Below are 19,789 nucleotides of genomic sequence, written 5' to 3' on the forward strand. Positions count from 1 at the left end.
TACCTGCAGAGAATTTAAGTCCCTAAGCAGCCCCATCGCTGCCTGGGTACCTTAGAGCCCATCCGTTTTCCCGTCTCCAACAATGCCTGTCCCACCGCCCAACATGAATTTAGCCGGTGGCCTCAAGGCCTGCACTTTTCCATCATGTGACCACTGAGGTCTGGTTTTTGCCTCATTCTGGGCCCAGTGACCCAGTGACATCCTTTCCCCACAAGTTCTTCCCAGTGGCTGGGAATCCTGGAAAGCTGTCCTATTTGGCAACAAGAAGGATGAACCCTCAACTCCCTCCTCATCTGGAAGGGAGTTGGCTGGGAAGAGGCTTAGAAAGCTCTGGGATTTTCAGTTTACTGAGCCCAGGGTCGAGGAGACCAGGGACTCTCCAGAAGCTTAGTCTGTGCAGCTGTTCCTCTAGGATCCGGCAGTCTGGGAACACTGGGATGATTCGTGATGCCAGGGGAGGCCTTCCCAGCATGTGGGCCAGCAGATGTGCAGGTTTACTTTCTAAGAATCTTCTAGAAACAAATTCCTTTTTTAAAAATGAATGAATTAATTAAATTTATTTATGGCAAGTGTTGCCTTTTAAAAAAATATATTTATTTATGGCAGGAGAGTGTTGTCCTTTAAAAAAATTTTTTTTTTAATTTATTTGTTGCAAGAGAATGTTGTCATAGTCCCCAAACAACAGAAGCTACATTTTACACCAAAGTCTGCAAATAGTGCAACAGATGGGGGATGAATTGAGCCATCCCTCACTTCTTCCTAATTCCTAGAACTCATGCGGGAATAGTGGTTCCAGCAGATTGTAGGAGAGATCTGTCATCAAACCCTTGGCGAGGTCCCAGGGTGTTCCTTAGAGAAAAGTTGAGGGGTTTTGCTTTTTTTAATAAATAAAGTCCCCTGAGATGTTTTCTTCCACACCCTCATGGACCTAGGGCCTGGGAAATCCAAGCTAGGATTACAGACCTCCCACTTAGATACACTGTACTACACTGTACTAAGCTGTAAATCCAGATATCTACACTTTGGCCCTTGGCCAAGGTCAAAGGCAACTCTCTTAGTAAACTAAAAGCTTCCTCTTCTAAAAATCATTTTTAACTTATCATAGAGTGCATTGCTAACTTGGAAGTATTTTTGAAATTAATCTTAAATGCCCTGGGTGAGCTATTTCTATACTGTGTCTCCTCTCTGTCTCCCATAGTTTCTTGTCAAAGGTCAGTGTCATTTTGGATGATTGGTTGAGCAGATCTTCTCAACAAGCTGCTGCTGGCCTTGTAGAGATAGACCAGTTTTGCACATGTGCCAAAACACGTTGTATTTTTTTCTCACACTTTAGAATGTTATCTTAGAATAGCCCCAATTCATAATAACCCTGTAATTAGCATCACCGCCTTAATGAACATGAATTTGAGCAAACTCCGGGAGACAGTGAGAGACAAGGAAGCCTGATGCACTGCAGTCCATGGGGTCTCAATGAGTCAGATACTATTTAGTGACTAAACAATAAAAAAAAATTAGGCTGACCAGATACAATAATGCACTTGAAAGATGTATGGTAAATGGCAAATCCAAATGCAAACCTAAGATTTGATTATGGTTTTTCAAACCATTGACTGGCTTCCCTAACCTAGAACTTGCTCCAAGTCTGAATTAGTGGTGGAATCATTTGAGATTTCTTATCCACACAAATGCAACCCCATGCACACCCATGCACAGCCTCCAAGAGCCTGACCACCATCCAACTATAATATTGCCGCCATTTTGAATTTTGACTCCCACGTCTGTGAGGTTGTCTAGGAAAATCACCATCCTTTTGATCACAGAATAATTTTGAGGCCAAGTTCTGTGTTGCTAATGTGTGTTAATTTTCATCTTGGTTGAAAGGCAGAAAGGGGACATTGGTCTCTGGTTTCTCTTTCTTCCTCTCCGTGGCTTTCTCTGTTCCTGTTTTCCCTGCCTCTCTCTCTCTTTCTTTCCTTTTTGCTCGGCAACTGAGCAGCAGAAGAGATGGAAGGCTTAGGCTGCCCCACTTTCCTTGGCTGAGCTGCCCCTCTGCTCCCCACTTTGTGCCCCACCCAGCACTTCAGTAAGTCGGTATCAATTTGATGTAATGCGAAGTTGGGATAGCTACGTTTCCTTGTCAGAGATTCTGCTCCGTGCACAGAGCACCACACTAAAGGAAGAAATCCTGATGTGATTCCAACAGTCCTTTGCTTTCTGGATTGGGCAGGAGAAATTTTATAACTCACAGGAAAAAAAAAATTCCTTAGGACTTAACTTTATGAAATAAATTTTAAATGCATCCTAGACTTTTTTCGGTATTGGTGTCTAACACCTGCATTGAGTCTCTACTCTTGTTGACCGTGAGAGTTTAATAGATAATTTAATGCTATTGCTGGGTATTCTGTGGTAAAACCCATTTCCCCATGTCCATACTCACACCAGAACCTGGAATAGGAAGAGCTGAATTCTTTTCCTGTGACCTTGGGCAAGTTTCTTAATCTCTCAGTGGCTCATTTGCCTTATGTTTAAAGTAGGTTTAATAGTTCTTGCCTACTTCTCAGGGTTGTTGTGAGGATAACATGCAGTGTGAGATAATGAAATGATCAGACAACGTTCAAAAACAGAAACCCAAATCACCATGGAAACAAGGTGGCTCAGCTGCTACCCTCCAGTTATTAAACGTAAAACCTATGGCCCCCTGTCACATTTCTGGCACTCTCTTTGGCATATGTAAATTCAAAAGCAGATCTAGCATAAGAAATACTCACTCTCACATGCCCTTATCCTCAAAAAAATAAGCACCTTGTGAAAAAGAAATGACATGGACTTAGCTAACCAAATTGACATAGATCCAAGATGGGCTCAAAATAACCTTGCCTGTTGTTTCTTTTCGAAGTTTTGGTCTGTGCTGTTATTTTTGGTTCCAATGTTTGGGTGGCATGAGATTTGGATTCCACTGTGTCTTTGCCCATGCATGTCCTGGAGCTAGCAGTATTTGCTCAGTATTCAGAAACCACGAGGAATCTGATCTGAGGTCCGTTGATGGTGGGGCTGCTGAAGCAGACAGGCGAACAAGGCCAGTGAGCAAGGCAGCATGAGTCTCATCTCCTTGATGGGCTCCACAGCACGTATGATTTCTTGCCCATTCACAGAAATCAGTCAAGATGTGGGGGGCCCATGTCTCTGTTCATCACACATGGACATTATCTGTGTCAGGCTGGGTCTCCCCTCGGTACCTCCCAAATTGTGAGCTAAGCCAGTTGAAAGTGAACTGTGTCTCTTGGTTAGGGGTCTTCCTCCTAACCTTTGAAAGTCCTTTGGCCTAGAAGGCTGGCAGCATTGAGTCAGGCCAACTTGGGTGGTGAAAGGTGAGCAAATAAGCCAACACAGGCATATGCATGTGAGCAACTCTGGAAACCGGTTCAGTGTTTGTGGCTGTTTCACTGTTGCTGGTGAACTGTGGTGTGATCGCCCCTCCCTGCGTCCGAGATGGAGCGAGCACAGGGAATGGAGATCCTAAAGTCAAGCAAGACACTTTCAACCCGACCCCCTCCCAGTCCTCTGCTGGCAAGGGTTAATGGAGTGGATGAGTTTGGGCTAGATATGGGAAGGTGCCCTAAGGCTCCATGACTGACCCAATGGGAAAAATCTTGGGCTTAGAGCCAAAGAGGCTGAGTTTGGGGTCTAGCTCTGCCACTTCCCCACTCTAGAGCTCAGTTTAGGCCTCTGTAAAATGGGGCCACACATGCAGAGTTAAGCTGATGTTAAGCATGACAGTGGATTTGAAAACACTAACTGAAAGTGTACTTGACTAAAGCACAGGAGATAGTCCTCACCCTGGGTCCCCGGGGGCCCCCAAAGAAGCTGCAGCCTCCCTCCTGGCATCAGTTTCTTCATCTCTAAAATGAGAATAATAACTGCCTGGCTCTTAGATCAATGGAATAAAGAGTAGTCAAGTGCATTTGAAATGCTTAGCAGCATTAGGAAGATCAGTGCCCCAGTACATCGGGAGCTGAAACTCAGTGATGTGTTTAAGCCAAAACAATGAAAATTAACCCTTCCAATCATCTTTGAAAGTCTCTTGCTTTCTTCGGCTACAGGTTACATCTCACCCCTGACTCCCCCTCCATCTGGTTAGCTTTGCAGGATGGCAGCCTCTGATTGGAGTTTCAGTGGTTTCCCGGACACGTGCTGTGCCCCCCCATAATGTAGAATGCATTTGTGTTACATGAGTCTTGGTCCTGCCTGACACTGTGGATCAGTTAAGACACCCTTGAACATCCAGAGGCCTTCAGATGGAGCATTGGGCACCAATGCACTGGGGGTTCAGGCCTTCCATTTGCATTTTGTGTTCTCCTTCAGTCGTGGGTTACAATGGCGTCTCCCCCCATTGTATGTTTACCTTGGTTGCTTTCTTGATTTCTTTTGTTCCGTTTTCCCCTAGGCCCCCCTGTCTTCCCCCTAAACCACAGAAAATGAGGAGACCTAGGCCTCTCTCAGTGTGTAGCCATAAACTATTTAACGGCTGTATGGAAACGTTCATTAAGGTACTTGCTGGGGAGCCACGGAGTCCGCGAACGTGCCCAATGTAATGGCAGCCTCTCTCCACCTCCTACCCCGGCCAACAGCCCTGCCCCGACCTACTGACAGACTGACATCTGACCAACGGGAACTTTCCATCTGGGCCCTTGGCCAGGCCATGTAGCTGGCTGGTCCTCCTGGTGGCCTGCCTGTAGCTTCAGAGGCACTTTTGTCTCTGACCAGTGGCTTCTAAGAGTGCCTCCCCTTGCTTCTCAGCCCTGGCTGAGTGGGGGGTGGGGAGGGCTGTCAGCCCTGCTCCCCTGCTTGAGGAACTGCAGTCCTGACCAGGCTGAGGGACAGTTAGAGAAACCCCCTCACCTCCCGTCACACACACGTCTCCTAGGAGCAGACTGGTTGGAAGCAACACAAAGGAAAAACCCTGCTTTGTATAACTGTATTTTTATACAAGTGATTTTTTTTTCCCTAAAAGTTGAGAATAGACCAACAAAGGAAACACATACAATTTGTGTGAGAGACAACCCTTCCACCTTGTTTTGCTTCTTGTGAGGCAGTTTGGGAGAAGGGAAAAGAGATGAAGTAGTCCCTTTAGAATTCCAGGTTAACCCTTTACACCTTAAACTGGAAAGGAAGGTTTTCACTTCAGTGAGTTTCTCTGTTCTTGCTTCTCGGCTGCAAAGGGTGCAGGATCGAGCCATCTCAGATAGAACAGCTCAAGGCAAGTTAAGACAGTGATGAAGTTGGAAAGGGTAACAGGTGGGAAATATCCTCAGGGAAGGGCAGATGCACTCTGAACGTTACTTAGGGGAGCAGGAGGAAGGTCCCTACCAGTGACTGGAAGCCCGCCACCATCTAACAAAGACACTCACTGCAGAAAATAAGACTCATGTCAGTCAGGAGAAAAGGCCCTGAAGGCTCCCAGGCTCTGCCTGAGACACGTTTGGAGCGTTGGAGGCTGCCTCTCCTCCAGCTCTCTCTCCTCCATCCCCAGACAGGACGTTCACAGGACTTACTGGGCAGGGAGGGTCGGCCTCAGGTGTGGGAAGAGGTGTGGGCAGGATCAGCCTGGGTCCCAGGGCTGTCTCTGCCTGTGAACTGAGTTCTGGGAAAGGGAAAAGGGGACAGGAGGGCCCCAGTTGGGGGTGCCCGAGGGGTGGGAAACAGCAGCGGCTGCTCTCAGATGCCTCAGAGGAGGGAGGCCTGGAGGGCCCCAAAAGGACCTGGGAGCAGCAGGAAAGGGGCACGTTGGGAGGTGACCCCGAGAGAGCAGTTTGCCATCCAGAAGGTCATGGGAGAAGAGGCCTGTGTCAAGAGCCCTTTCTTCATCCTCCGTCCTTGCTCCTACAAGACTTCCTTCTCAAAAAATCGCACTCCAGAGCTAAGGGGAGACTGAGGCCCATTTGCTACTCTCTGCCCTCAAGGACCTTATCGTGTCACACAGGAGGTTTTTGACGCAGAAGCTGAATGTGGAAGATGATTCAAGATGAGTGCTTGGTGACTGATCAGTACAGAAATAAGTTCTGTGAGCACTCTAGACCAGGAAGAGCCGTGGGCACCGGGGGCAGGAGCAGCATTGAAGGAAGTGTCGGCAGAGGGGAGGATGGACGGAGGAGCTGCTGAGAGAAGGAAGAGAATGAGTGGAACCTCAGAGACACGGACATGTTTTGGAATATGCTTAGCGTTTTGGAAACAGGCGGTCTGTCAGGACGCTTGGAAGGCTCTCTCACCTGATTGCATTTGAAAGCAAAGGTGTTCTGTTTAGTGAGACAATTTCTGAATGGAGAACTCCTACATAAAATGTGTGACAATCAAGTCATCTGACTTTATTCCCCTGACAATCACAACACCCACGGGTGTGTTTGCCCCTTAGAGGAAGTCAGTCCTTCTTCTGCATCTATAGGCTTTGCTGCACCTGGTCAGTCTCCCGCAAGCCTGCAACAAGCGTCTTTGTCAGCGGTGCCAAAACCTTGTCTTTGAATGGACGGTCTTTTGGAATGAGAAGTGTCATTCAGAGTCCAGCTTGGCAGCCACTGGAGCCACAGCATGGCAAGAGGTATAGGCTGCACTGGGCACCAGGAGACTGGCTCTGAAAAGAGCCCCCAGAGAGGGGCACCCTAGACAGCTGGGCAGTGGCCCGTCCCTGGAATAAGAGCACAGCTTCCTCAGGGGATAGTTTGACTGAAACAAAGTTTGTTTGTTAAGCGATTGCATTTCTTTGTAGTCACATGTGCTTGTACCACGTATTATCAGTGCAGTTCAACCAGCTCCTCTGTGCGCCCTCTCTGAGCTCAGTTTGGGGACAGATTGCAGTAGCGGGGCCCCAATCTCAAGGATGGTTAACTCTCAGAAAATGAAAAGGCAGTGTGATGCACTCAGTCCTTCAACCTTTATGAATGGAATTTAATTTCCTCTTAGGATTCCCATGCTATCTGAAAGAAGATTCAGCATGAATCCCCATCTCTGAAATGCCAAACTTCTGAAAGGCTTGTCAGTAAAATAACATCATGGAAATGCCATGGTTATGAGGGTTTAGAGGGACAAGGGGACTTCCCTGGTGGCTCAGATAGTAAAGAATCTGCCTGCAGTGCAGGAGACCCGGGTTTGATCCCTGGATCAGGAAGATCCCCTGGAAAATGGAATGGCTATCCACTCCAGTTATTATTCCTGGAGAATTCCACGGACAGAGGAGCCTGGTGGGCTACAGTCCATAGAGGGTCACACAGAGTCGAACACAACTGAAGCAATTGAACACGCACACACATGAGTGTGTGACAAGGATCAGATAAGTAGCTCATGGCAGGTTCTAGAGCTCTGCCTGGTGCAGAGTAGGCACCAGGGGAGTGTCAGCTGCGAGTGCTGCCGGGGCTTTCCGGAGGGCGCCCACATCCCCATCTGACCATCTGTCACTGCTGTCCTAGGTTCAGGTGGGCTTGGCCAACGTAGGAAAACCCTAGCAGCTGAGATGCCAGGGCTGGACGGGTGGCAGCGGGGAGGAGGCTCACATCCTCCTGACTCTCAGTCAGGGGGTTGACCTCCCCCAGGAGCTGAATGAGACACAGTACGCACCCCAGAGCCTGACCTGCTGCCTGTACAGGAAGAAAGAGGAAGGTAGTTCTCCCCTACAAATGGGCGATTTCAGTGAAAGCAAAGGCTGTGGTTCTGCCTGCAAGGTCACCAAGGTGTTCTGACCATATGGCCCTCCCTCACTCCAGGTTTTGTCAGTTTTGGGTTCCCTGAGGGTCTTTCAGTGCCAGGGTGAGGGTCCTCGGGCAGAAGGAGATCAAAGTCGAGTGAGTACCTGGGACCTGTTGCCTCAGCTGTTTGGTGGAAAAGCACAGTCTGCCATGTGAAGTTGGAACCGGGCAGCTTGCCCTTGGGTCCTATCCAGATGGCCCCTGCAAAATACAGTCTTGGTTAACTAAGAGCTAAGATCGAGGTTCCCTGAGCTGACTGCGGGGACAGTCCCAGCAGACACCTGAGAGTGTGTGTCCCTCCTTTCTGTGGGCAGCTGGGCTCACCTTAAGGGGTCTTAGGTGGGCTCTCATGGCTGGTGAATAAACAGCCCCTGTTTTGAGAAGAAGGTAGACTTGAGGTTAGGAAAGGGTTTAGTGCTCACTGTTCCTGCACTTTGACAAGGACTGAAAGAGGCCTCTTTGCCCTCTGGTGTCCAAGGCAGCCACCTTGGAAGGCTGGCGGGGCAGGTCCCTAGCTCCTGAGCCTCGTAGGCTGCCTGCCATCTCCCTGGCCCTTCACTGGCTGCCATTGCATTTCGGCGTTCCCGGACTCTGAAGGATCTGCTTACTCTAACTGATCTTACTCCTGCATAATCTTTTCTTTTTCTCCTGCTGTGCTGCCTGTTTATTTTTTGTTATCAGAGGAAGAAGAAATGCTCGAACCAGGAACCAGGTATTTACTGGAAAGGTCCGTTAGCCCCATTCAACTGGATGGAAACTGTCTTTAGTCCTGACTTGTAGCACAGGGCCCGCCTTGCCTGTTGCCAATGAGTCTACTTTATTATCCTCTCTATGACTCTAGTTAAGAGTTAAGGTATTCTAGTTAAGAATTCCCAGGTGGGGTGCGGAGGAGCCACAAAACCATCCAATTTCATGTTTTTTCCCCTGTCCCTTTTACGTGAGCATACTAGTACATATGCCTTCTCTTTCTCACCTTCTGAGGAGGCTAGTATTTAATTTGGCCCATTTTAAGAAAGAGTTGTTGTTATTGTTTTTTTTTTGTTTTTTCTTATGATTGTATGCTCTGTAAGTTGCCTGAAATAGCATAAGGGTCAACCAATGATGGAATCCAAAGGAAAATGATCCCTTGCCCAGCTCTCTGTGGCCTTGGGTCAGCTTAGGGAAATGTCATTGAAGTTGACATTGACACCCTAGATACATGTAAACACATGTATCTAGGAGCTGCATCTTAGTCAACCTTTCTGACTAAGGTGGCCACTCAGTGGTCAGTGGCTGACAATAATTTTTTTCTAGAAGTTTTCCTTGTAACATGTGCACTGTTAAACCAAGTTATCTGTCTGGATGTTTAGGTTGTTACATCATGAGTAGAGCTGGTCTTCCCTTCTCAGAGCTCAGAAGGACCCCTGGGGCCGGCCTTGCTTCTCCCATAGTGTGCCCTTCTTCATGCCAGCAGCAGGTCCTACAGTCCTAGGCAGAGTCCTTGCTCCTTCCCTGAATGCTGGGAGAATGGAGATGAGTTGGGACTGAGGGGAGTGGGAGGCAGTGAAGTCTTGGAGAGCAGACTCTAGTTCCCTCCACGCAGAGGGCTCTCTCCCCTTCTGCCATGCGCCTGTGAGGCCTCCTGAGCCCTGATTCCTTCCCAGCTGAGTAAGCAGACAGAGCATTTCTTTAAAATTATCATAACTATGCCTTTTCTGCAATAACAGAAAACTTCCTATTTTAACTGTTTGTGGAGACTTTAGAATTAGTGGTTCCTTGCTTGTTTTCTTACTAATCCGATGGTACTAATATTCTGGCTTGAGTTCGTAATCTGTGTTTGCAGTGTCTTCTCTCCTGTGGTGGTTGCCAAGTCCAATACAACTCACGACTTTTTTTCTTAAGGATTCAGGACAAGCTATACCACTGGTCGTCGAGAGCTGTATCCGATACATCAATTTATATGGTAAGCTTAATCTCAGGGCAGTGTTTTCAGCTCTTTCAAGAACAGGTGCCAGGCTGTTCTCATAAGAGATGAGACTCAGATTTTCATCTTGGTAGATTTCATGCTACTGCTCTCCTTATGAGAGGGAAAAAGCTCTGTAGAACAGGTGCTATTCTGACTGCTATCTCTTGAGGCTTCTGTGTTGGGGGGACTGAAGGTGGTGAGATGAGCTGGCAACTGGGAACACTGAGGAGCAGGGAGGGTTCACAGGAGAACAGTATTAGTTCTTTCCTCACTCCCACCCAAGCCCAGAGCTCTGCACTTAGGGCACTGACTGAGGTTGGCCATCCAATCGGCTGATACTGCTAGACTGTGGCAAGCTCCATGAAGGAAGTAAGAGTGTCTGGGATTTGCTACATGGTGTTCCCAGCACTTAATGTGTGCCTCCATCTATTTATTTATTCATTCCTCCAAAAATATATTTCCAGAGTGCAGAGCAGGCACTGTTTCTGACAATGGCAGCACAGCCATGAACAAGACAAGTAGGCTGCCAGCCCTCAGTAGCTTACATGGCCAATTAGAAGGGCAGGGAAATAAACGAGCAGAGAGATACATAGTCTAATTTCAGCTAGTAATAATGCCTAAGAACTAAGTAAGGGGACAGAGAATGGCTAGAGGAGGACAGGGCTGACTTGGCTAAGGTTGTAAGGAGAGCCATCTCCGAGGAGGTGGTATCTGAGTAGAAGCCAACCTTTGCAGTCCAGGTGGAGAGAATGGCGAGTGTCATGGCCTAATACGGGGCGGAAGGCCCGCATGCCTGGACAAGACTGAGCCAGGAGGATGGGGTAAGAGACCCAGGTGGTAGAAATTCAGCACTGGTTAACAAAAGAAATGAACGACGTTTATTGAGCACATACTATGTATACAGACCAAACTTTAAAGCCTGCCTTTAAGGGTAAACACTTCCATAAATTATAATGTGGAGAGTTGTTTGCTGTGGAAAACTGAGTCTCAGGGAAAGGATCCCAGTCTTAATTTCCTTTTCAGATGAGTGAGGTCCTCTAATCTTCGATCTTGTAGGTCACTGTTTTGTCGTTACTGCGGTGTCAGATAGCAAGGTCTGCTCTTCTTTATCGCCTTGTAGAAACACATAAAAAATGAGATCGTCTTTTTAATAAGTTAACCTTCCCCAAACTCCTCGATCCCAAGCTAGCATGCAGTCTAGACTCTAGATTTTCTTGAAGAAAGACAAAGTCTGTGATGGTTGAGGGAGTGGTATTAATCATTCTTGTTCAAAATCTCTGTGGCTGTTAAACCCCAGTGGCATTTGTTAAGTCGAGCTACCTGGAACAGTGCAACCGATGAGCTTGGTAGGCAACGTTTCACTACCCAGTTATTTGATTGTGCTAACCTGGGAATTAAAGTGGAAGTTATTCACTGGTCCAGTGTTGATAGAAATTTCTTGTTTCCTTCAAGCCCGAACAAGAGGCCATAGACATATAAAGCAGAATGTGGCTGAGAATTTGGACCAGCTAAAAAGTTCATTGTAAAGGCTTCTTTTGGGCTTCTCTTGGGAGACGGCCATTGTGAATGACTCTTACAAAGGATGATGGGAGAAAGAGACAAGCAGTGGAGAGAGTCATCCATGTTCCCAGTGGTCTGATGAGCTTAAGGCCTTTTCTCTTCTTCTCTTTGTTTATTTCTTTTAGGACTCCAGCAGCAAGGCATCTTCAGAGTGCCAGGATCTCAGGTTGAAGTCAATGACATCAAAAATTCCTTTGAGAGAGGTAAGTACGGAGTGATCATCTCCAGCTTGTGTCCAGAGGAAGCCAGGGTGGGTATGAATGCATTTATTGGAGCCAGTGTTGCTGGGGCAGCTTTTATCAACATCTCTTTCCAGCTTCACCTTCAGGGACTTTACCTTGGTAGCTTGAAATCAGCCAAGGCGGGAGTTTACACCACAGAAGTTGGGCAATGCTAAAACCTTTTAATTTTTCTTTTTCCCCACTGTTGAACAATGACCAGGGTGACTTTCAATTGCAATTACACATGGGTGACTTTCTCTGGTGAACTCTGCAGTGGTTGCTGGGGAAAGAGGGCTTTGGAATTGTTATGTGAATCTGTAAAGGCTTCTGTGTTTTAAAAAAGTTGGAAGAATATATATAATATGGAGTGGCTTAGAACATCTTAATTCTTACGTTTTTTGCAGTGTTCTTGGCAAAGCTATGCATTGGGAGGAAGAGATCATACGCTCCCCCTTCCCCTTGGAGGTTACCTAGTTCCCACTTTGATATAAAAGCTTATCAGAAATCAAATGTCCACCAGAATGTGGCTTACTTGGTTTAGGCTTCCTTGGCCTCAGGATCTTTGATGCGGACAGATGGCCGGTGGCAGTGTCTGTGCAAAGTAAGGACTTAATAGGGTCAGGAAAAGCTCTGCCGTTTTGATACTAGTGCATATCTTGCTGCTATAGTGAAACTTAGAGTCTGGGCATTTCTGTTCAAAGAAATAGTTTCGAACATCGTGCATGAATGCTAAGTTGCTTCAGTGGTGTCTGTCTCTTTGCAACCCTATGGACTGTAGCCCGCCAGGCTCCTCTGTCCATGGGATTCTCCAGGAATACTGGAGTGGGTTGCTATGCTCTCCTTCAGGGGATCTTCCCAATACAGGGGTCGAATCCATGCCTCTTGCATCTCCTGCATGGGCAGGAGGGTACTTTATCTCTAGTGCCACCTGGGAAGCCACTTCTAATATCATGTTCCCTGGTTATTGAACAAAGTCCATCCTGGGGAGGAAGAAAAGCCAGTGTTGGGGCGTCCTGAGCAAACCTCTGCTCTAGTCCCACAGCATTTGGAAACATCACATCTCCATAGTTTACTCCTCAACTCTGATCTTCTGCCTTTCTGAGTGGTTAGATACCAAGTTTGGTCTGAGGAACCCAATCCCAAACCCATTTCCTCACAGTACACCACTTCCCAAATTACAAAGCACTTTCTTACCCATTCTTCCATACCATCCTACAAATAGCTTTGGAAGGTATATGCTTTGTCCCTGATGGTTGTGCTCTGAGCAGGCCTCTCCCTGAGGCTCCAGCCCTAGAATTCTCCTGCCTTATTGCCAGGCCTGATTCACCCTTGCCCTGTCCTGCTTCCATCCTGAGACCTAGCTCCAGGGTGGAGGAAACACCAGCCCGTCACCCCCATCGCCCCCAGCACAGAGCCTAGCATCCCTGGGCACTCTGTCTTGGAACCGGATGTGGAGAGCAGGGTTGGGCTGGATGTGACTCTCAGTGACCTCCTAGGGTCCCAGGAAGCTTAGGTTTTAGATTCCACTCCGGGATCTGGGGCACTTAGAACCAGAGAGCTCCAGAACTGCCCTGCTCCATGCTCCTGCTGAAGCATTTATTCATCCACTCAACAAGCCTCCACTGAGCCCTGCAGTGCACTCAGTGATGGACTGGGGTCTGGAAATACAATAGGAACAAGAGACAAGTCACTGCTAGCTGGGAAGGTAAACAGCACGATCAGTGCAAGGATGGGGTAAGTGGTGGGTGGGAGCCACGAGCTCAGCTTGGGTGAAGGGGGAGGAATAGCAAAGCCTCAGAAGGCTTCTGGAGGAGGATATGCCTGAGCTGAGGCTTGAAGATTAAGAGTCAGGGGAAGAGGGGAAAGGGCATTCCAGACCAAGGAAACAGCATGTGCAGAGCCCACAGAGCAAGAGGTATCCTCCCGGATAGGACTGGAAGTTCCTCGTTTTCCTGAGCTCCTCTCGGCATGGCCGGCCAGCCCAGCCAGGGTTTGGTTTCTTTATTTGCTTTGACTCCTTAGCAACCCTGCTGCCCTGTGTTCATTGTAAGTGAGCAGAGCTGGACCCTCTGGACCCTTTGCTGGTTCCTGGGAGCATCCCACTGTACAGAACTCCCTGTATCTCATGAGTAAACTCACTGCCTCGTGCCTCAGCCTGCTGACTGCCCCCAGCCCCCTCGCATTTTCTCACTTGCCAGTGTCTCATTAGTAAGTACTCTGTTGTATCAGGCAGCCACGCCCAATCCCAGCAGCCCTGATTTCTTTCCTTCCTGAATGTGATTTCTAAGGTCAGTACCTCCCGTCACTTGCTTGGGTGCTTTGGAGGAGTGATGTGCACATTAGAATTCTCTGGTCCTAACAAGCCTTGGACCGCAGAGATCACCTGACCTGAACTTCAGCTGCAGAAACTGCTTTTTTTCTGATTTTTCTTTGCCTCATGTGTGCAGTGAAGCTCCTCTCCCTGTCACCCTCACTCCAGAATGAATCTCATTCTCTTGCCAGCCTCGTCCTTCTGCTCCACCTGAGCCTACCTGGAGGCATGGCTTATTCTAAAATAAGTCCCTGGGATGTCTCTTTTAGAGAACTCCTTTCTGGATTCTCTGGGCACCTGGTGCCTAGATTTCACATAAATTACCTTCTGTTTCTTGACATTCACCACCCTGGGTTTGGGTTTCTGACCTGGCTGATCCTCAAGAGCAGCTTCTCTTCTCCCCCTTCTCCTGAAACTGGCTTCCCTCTCCATGCCTTGATGCTGTGTTCCCTGCAGCTCCCCCATAGCCAGGTGCCCCAAGCCCACCCCTCAGGGCCCATGTGCTCTAACGTGTGATGGAACTTTCTCTCTAAGCCAGAGCATTGTGTGTTTTTCCTTTCTTCCTTTTATTTTAAACATTTTAAACCCTCTAATCCATGCAGGGTACCTGTCCTTTGTCATTTGTTCAAACAGATAGAAGTCTTTTCCTCCTTGGCCCCTTTCTTTCTCTCTCTGGGTGAAGTTCTTGCCTATATACCTACATTCCTGTTGAAAGGAGCACAGATCTCTTTTCCTTAAGTTTCTGAATAATTACATGTTGGAAATCCACTCTTGGCTTATTATTCCTAAACCCACTTTCTTTTTCTTTTGACATGAGTCAACCGCAGTTTTAGTTGGGATTATGGTTTTTATTGAGGCTTCCCAGGTGGCTCAGTGGTAAAGAATCCACCTGCCAATGTAGAATGTAGGAGACATAGGTTAAATCCCTGGGTTGGAAAGATCCCCCTGGGGAAGGAAATGGCAAACCATTTCAGTATTCTTGCCTTGGAAATTCCATGGACACAGGAGCCTGGCAGGCTACAGTCCATGGGGTCATAAAGAGTCAGACATGTCTGAGCAACTGAACACATACACATACATGATTTTTATTATTATATTTTTCCATCAGTGCATCTTAAACTCACCAAGGTTTAAGATTTTTCCTGTAATCTTCTGGGAAAACAAGGGGAAAACATCATGGAAAGGTAGGAGTCAGTGGTTGTTCCGAGAAGAGAGCTTTGGTTCACTGTTGTCTTGCAGGCTAGTCTTCTGTCTCTCTGTTTCCCCCCAAACCAATCTCCTGTCCTCTTTCTATGTAAAGATGAGAGAGCTCACAGTGATTTCTCCTTATGTGGAAGGGTGGCTGGAACAGGAGTTGATGGCCCTTTCACCCTGTGCCGATCAAGATAGAGTTTGGACTTGGAGCTGAAATCACTGCATATAGGGTCTGACACACTCTAGACTCGGGACCTGGTCTTTCTCAGATCTGTTTCCTGCCCAAGGAAGAGGGGTGTGAGCAGGAAACACAGGGAGGGGTTGTCACATTGCGGAGTCTCAAGATGGGGCTAGGAGGGACCCACCCTTGAGGCCATCTGTGGGCTTCCTGCCGCGTCCCTATGCAGCAGCACTATCCCCTAGAGCCCTGAGAACACGTTGTGTGTTCATTTCCCCCTGGGTACAGCCCTGCCTGCAGCCTTTCAGCAATGCCTGGCTGACCTGGCTAAGAGCAGGGTTCAGGCAGGGCTGTTCGGTAACAATTCTACCTCCCTCCCTGGAAACTAGCTAGCAAAGTTGGAACAGCAAGTTTCTCTCATATGTGCCTGGAATTTTAGCTCTAATTCTCTCCTGGAGGAAGCTGTCATTCACACACATCACCCTGCTCATTTTGAGCTCTTCTGGAGCCAAGTTCGCTATCCTTGAAGAGAGCCGAAGGCCTGGATTAGGAGGAAAAAATGTTTGATGGCTCCTTTTATGAGTGATGGCTTCCCTTGTGGCTCAAGCTGGTAAAGAGTCCGCCTGCAATGCAGGAGACCTGGGTTCGATCCCTGGGTTGGGAAGATCCCCTAGAGAAGGGAAAAGCTACCCAGTCCAGTATTCTGGCCTGGAGGATTCCAAGGACTGTATAGTCCATGGGGTCACAAAGTGTAGGACACGACTGTGTGACTTTCATTTTCACTTTTATGAATGAGGGGCTTCCCTGGTGGCTCATGAAGTGCCTTCTGGAAGGAAGAGCAAGAATGAATGGTGTATGTGTCTATCAGTCTGTAGTCAATATGTTCACCATACTTGACAAAGGGAGCTTATATGGAGGGAATAAAATCCATGTGCTTTTGGATCATGAGACCACAATAGTAATGCATGGTACAACAAGGAAACAGCTTAATATAGCACAGAGTTTTCAGACTCTTCTGGTCCTTCAGAGGGGCCTCAGGGTTACTGCTGGGTTAGAGAGGAGGTGGGGCTTGGACCTTTCTTTAAATTCAATCAAGGCGTCTTTGCTCATCCGTGGGAACTTTTTTCTTGAGAAAGAAAAAAAAAATGGGTTTCTACTATAAAGGAAGGAGGGAGAGAAGGAGGAAAGGAAGGAAGATGACAGATGTGTGGGTAGATAGATAAATAGATACATAGATACATACATACATAGATACATAGGCACGTGTTCAGACAGGCAGCAGACAGAATTGAAAACCACAGGTAGAAGAAGGACTATCTCCCAGGCATCGTGCGACCTGGGAGCTGCTGGTGTCTGTTTTTGACTCTGTGGGCAGGTTGTTGCACTTTGCGGCCTCAACTTTCTCCCGGGAGAAGGGTGGTGCTGGAACCATGCCTCCTTTGGTGCTGTGTGGTGCTATTGTGAGGATTAAGAGACATCACATGTGCCAGTGTGCTTCTCACTTGAAAAGTGCTATATCAGTAAAAGCAATATATTTTTTAATGTTTTCTCTCTTCTTTCCCCACGAGAAAGTCTTGTGGGGTAAGCATTCTCATCTCCTCCTGTGGGAACATCTGAGAGGTAGACTGCAGTGCCTGGGCTGCCACACGTGGATGGTCGTTCAGGCTGGGCACTGCACAAGGGCACTCATCCATGAGGGCAGGAGGGAGCTGAACTCTGGCTCAGGCCCTGGAAGCTGCACGTCCTGGTTCAGAAAGGGGTGGGGGCGGGGTGCTTTCTCTAATTTGCACTAAAGCATGTTGGGGCTAGCAGAGGCCTGCCACTCACACACATTCTCTTCCCACGGAGGCAGAGTATAGAGAGATCCAAGTATGAATTTCCCGTTCTGCTCTTCATTGCTTACCAGTCTTAGATTGCTCTGGGCTGTTCTGGAAGGAGGAGGAGGTTGAAGGAGGTGTCAGATTGCTGCCAGCTCTCGCAGCCCCCATGAAACTAAGAAGTGCTGCTCTCCTGAGCTGTTTTCCCCTCTGCAGTTGGCAAAAATTGAAAAGACATCCCACGAGCAGGACTGTGGAGAAGCAGCCTTCTCCTGTGTTGCTGGTAGGAGGCGAAAAATGGTGCAGCCCCACGGGAGGAGAATTTGGCTTTATCTGATGAAACCACACATTAGTTTACCCTTTGACCCAGCAATCCCACTTCCAGGAACCTACCACAGAGACATGTGGTAGGAATAGGAAGCACAGTTAGAAGACTATTTGTTGCGGCAGTTTATTAGTAACAGCAAAAGATTGTAATGTCAATCCGTGGGAGACTAGTTGACTAAGTTATGGTCTATCCATGAAACAGAGTACTTTGCAGCCATTAAACAAAATGGGGAAGGCCCAGCGCCTGGCCCAGTAAGCCCAGGGCCGATGGACCGCTGATCTGCACCGAGTATTCCATGCCTGGTTTCTCCAGCATCACCACCATGAAGAAAGTGGTTCAACAGCTCTGGCTGGAGGCTGGACTCAACTGGATGAAGGTTTCCCAGGCAGCTACAGATTTGAAACAATGCTGTCTGCTGAATGCTCAGGCACTCTGCTGACTGGAGTATCTTCAAGTACAAATCCCTCCAGATCCCAGAAAGTCTGTTCCTTTTTGCAGCAAAAGGAATCTTTACAAGGTTTTCTAAAACCACTTTTCATAAGCCGGTGAATATTCAAAGGAAAGCTAAATTTGAAGCCTGTACAAACGTCTCTCGCTGTAACATGTGCCATACTATACAAACTTCTACTTTTGTTAGTCCTTAACGTCTACCTGTCTGAATATTCATGAATTTCTGTTTCACAAGAAATTATTTTATATACACTGGTGGCAGCATACAATAAAATCTTAGTATAAAAACATTTTTTTAAAAAATGAGGAAGATTCCTCTGAACTGACATGGAGGGATTTCTAAGATTTACTGATAAGAGAAGAAACAAGTATATGTAGTAATAGAGGGTATTACTCCCATTGTGTTAGAAATGAGGGAACGTAAAAATGTTGTGTATATATATGTATTGTATTTGCTTATTTTTGCAGAAAGAAAGATAGCAGGACAAATCAGAGACCAATGAAAATGGTTAAATGTAAGGTGTAGGTGGGAGAAAGATACGAATAGGGCTTCTCTGCAAGCAACTTTTTAATCTGGTTTTGACTCTTGGACCACATAAATGTTTTTTTCAAAATTGCAAAGTTTTTTTTAAGATTTATAAAAGAATAAAATCCCCCAAATTGAATAGAAGCAGAAACAAATAAGCTGTATATCAGATTAAGAACCATACAGAGAGTAACTTTTCAACATGTGCTCTGGTCTTACAGTTTTTAACAGCTCTATTGAATTTCATACTTTAAGGCTCACCTATTTTTAAAGTGTACATTTCGGTAGTTTCTAATATATTAATAGAATTGTACATCATCACTAGTCAATCCAGAGATCAAACCAGTCAACCAGTGGATCCTAAAGGAAATCAAGCCCGAATATTCACTGAAAGGACTCATGCTAAAGTTGAAGCTCCAATTATTTGGCCACCTGATGCGAAGAGCTGACTCACTGGAAAAGACCCTGATGTTGGGAAAGATTGAAGGCAAAAGGAGAAGAGGGTGGCAGAGGATGAGATGGTTAGATAACATCATCAACTCAATGGGCATGAATCTGAATAAACTCCAAGAGATAGTGAAAGTCAGAGAAGCCTGGCATGCTGCAGTCCATGGTGTTGCAAAGAGTCGGATGGTACTTATCGGCTGGAGAACAGCATTATCTCCCAAATCTAATTTCAGAAAATTATCATCCCTAAAAAGAACCTTGTACCCATTTGTAGTTACTCCATATACCATTTATACCCAGCCCCCACTGCTAATCTACTTTCTGTGTTCTTTGTTTTAATAAATGTATTCATTATCATATTTTTGGCTGTGCTGGGTCTCTGTTACTGCACAAGGACTTTCTCTAGTTGCTCTGAGTGGGGGCTACTCTCTAGTTGCAGTGCATGGGCTTCTCATGTCGTAGAGCATGGGCTCCAGGGCACACAGGCTTCAGTGGTTGCAACTCGCAGGTGGTAGAGTGCAGGCTCAGTAGCTGTGGCTCACAGGCCTGGTTGCCCCTTGGCATGTGGAATCTTCCCTGACCAGGGATTGAACCTATGTCTCCTGCATTGGCAGGGATTCTTAACCACTGGACCACCAAGGAAGTCCTCTACTTTCTGTCTTTCGATCATACATGTTTAGTGAGATACATTTTGAGAACCTAAAAAATAAAAACAAAAGCCCTGCAAATAAATCTTAAATTTTGTGTAGTAGGTTTATTGTTAGTGGTACTATTGTTATTATAATAAAAATTTGAAACTATTTTATGTATATTGTAGAATAAAGCAGATATATTAAAATATTAAATATTACTAATATTCAGAACAAGTTTTCACTGTAAGAAAAATGAAATGTAAATACAAAATAAATGAAGGTAAAGAAAACCTTGTATCTTAAATATGAATTAGAAAGATCAACATCAGTGTGAACTCATGAAAAATAATATATATATACACTCTGTATCTACTGAAAGAGCTTAGAAGTTCTTTATAACACTCCTGTAGCAATGAACACATGTTAAAGCCTAGATCTTGGTTTCTA

General features: G+C 46.7%; 1 protein-coding gene and 1 pseudogene across 1 annotated transcript in view; both read left to right on the forward strand.

The window, feature by feature from the left end:
* The window catches only part of SRGAP3 (SLIT-ROBO Rho GTPase activating protein 3), a 251,316-nt gene that overhangs the window by 208,397 nt on the left and 23,130 nt on the right, over positions 1-19,789 (forward strand). The window contains exons 13-15 of the mRNA XM_055557441.1: positions 4,445-4,547; positions 9,615-9,675; positions 11,364-11,441. Of these exons, the coding sequence (XP_055413416.1) occupies positions 4,445-4,547; positions 9,615-9,675; positions 11,364-11,441 (242 nt within the window). The remainder of the gene's footprint in view (positions 1-4,444; positions 4,548-9,614; positions 9,676-11,363; positions 11,442-19,789) is intronic.
* LOC129635494 (guanine nucleotide-binding protein G(I)/G(S)/G(O) subunit gamma-5B-like) lies at positions 17,583-17,836 on the forward strand (annotated as a pseudogene).

Source organism: Bubalus kerabau, chromosome 20 (assembly GCF_029407905.1).
Source record: "Bubalus kerabau isolate K-KA32 ecotype Philippines breed swamp buffalo chromosome 20, PCC_UOA_SB_1v2, whole genome shotgun sequence".
In the NCBI taxonomy this organism is placed as follows: domain Eukaryota; kingdom Metazoa; phylum Chordata; class Mammalia; order Artiodactyla; family Bovidae; genus Bubalus; species Bubalus kerabau.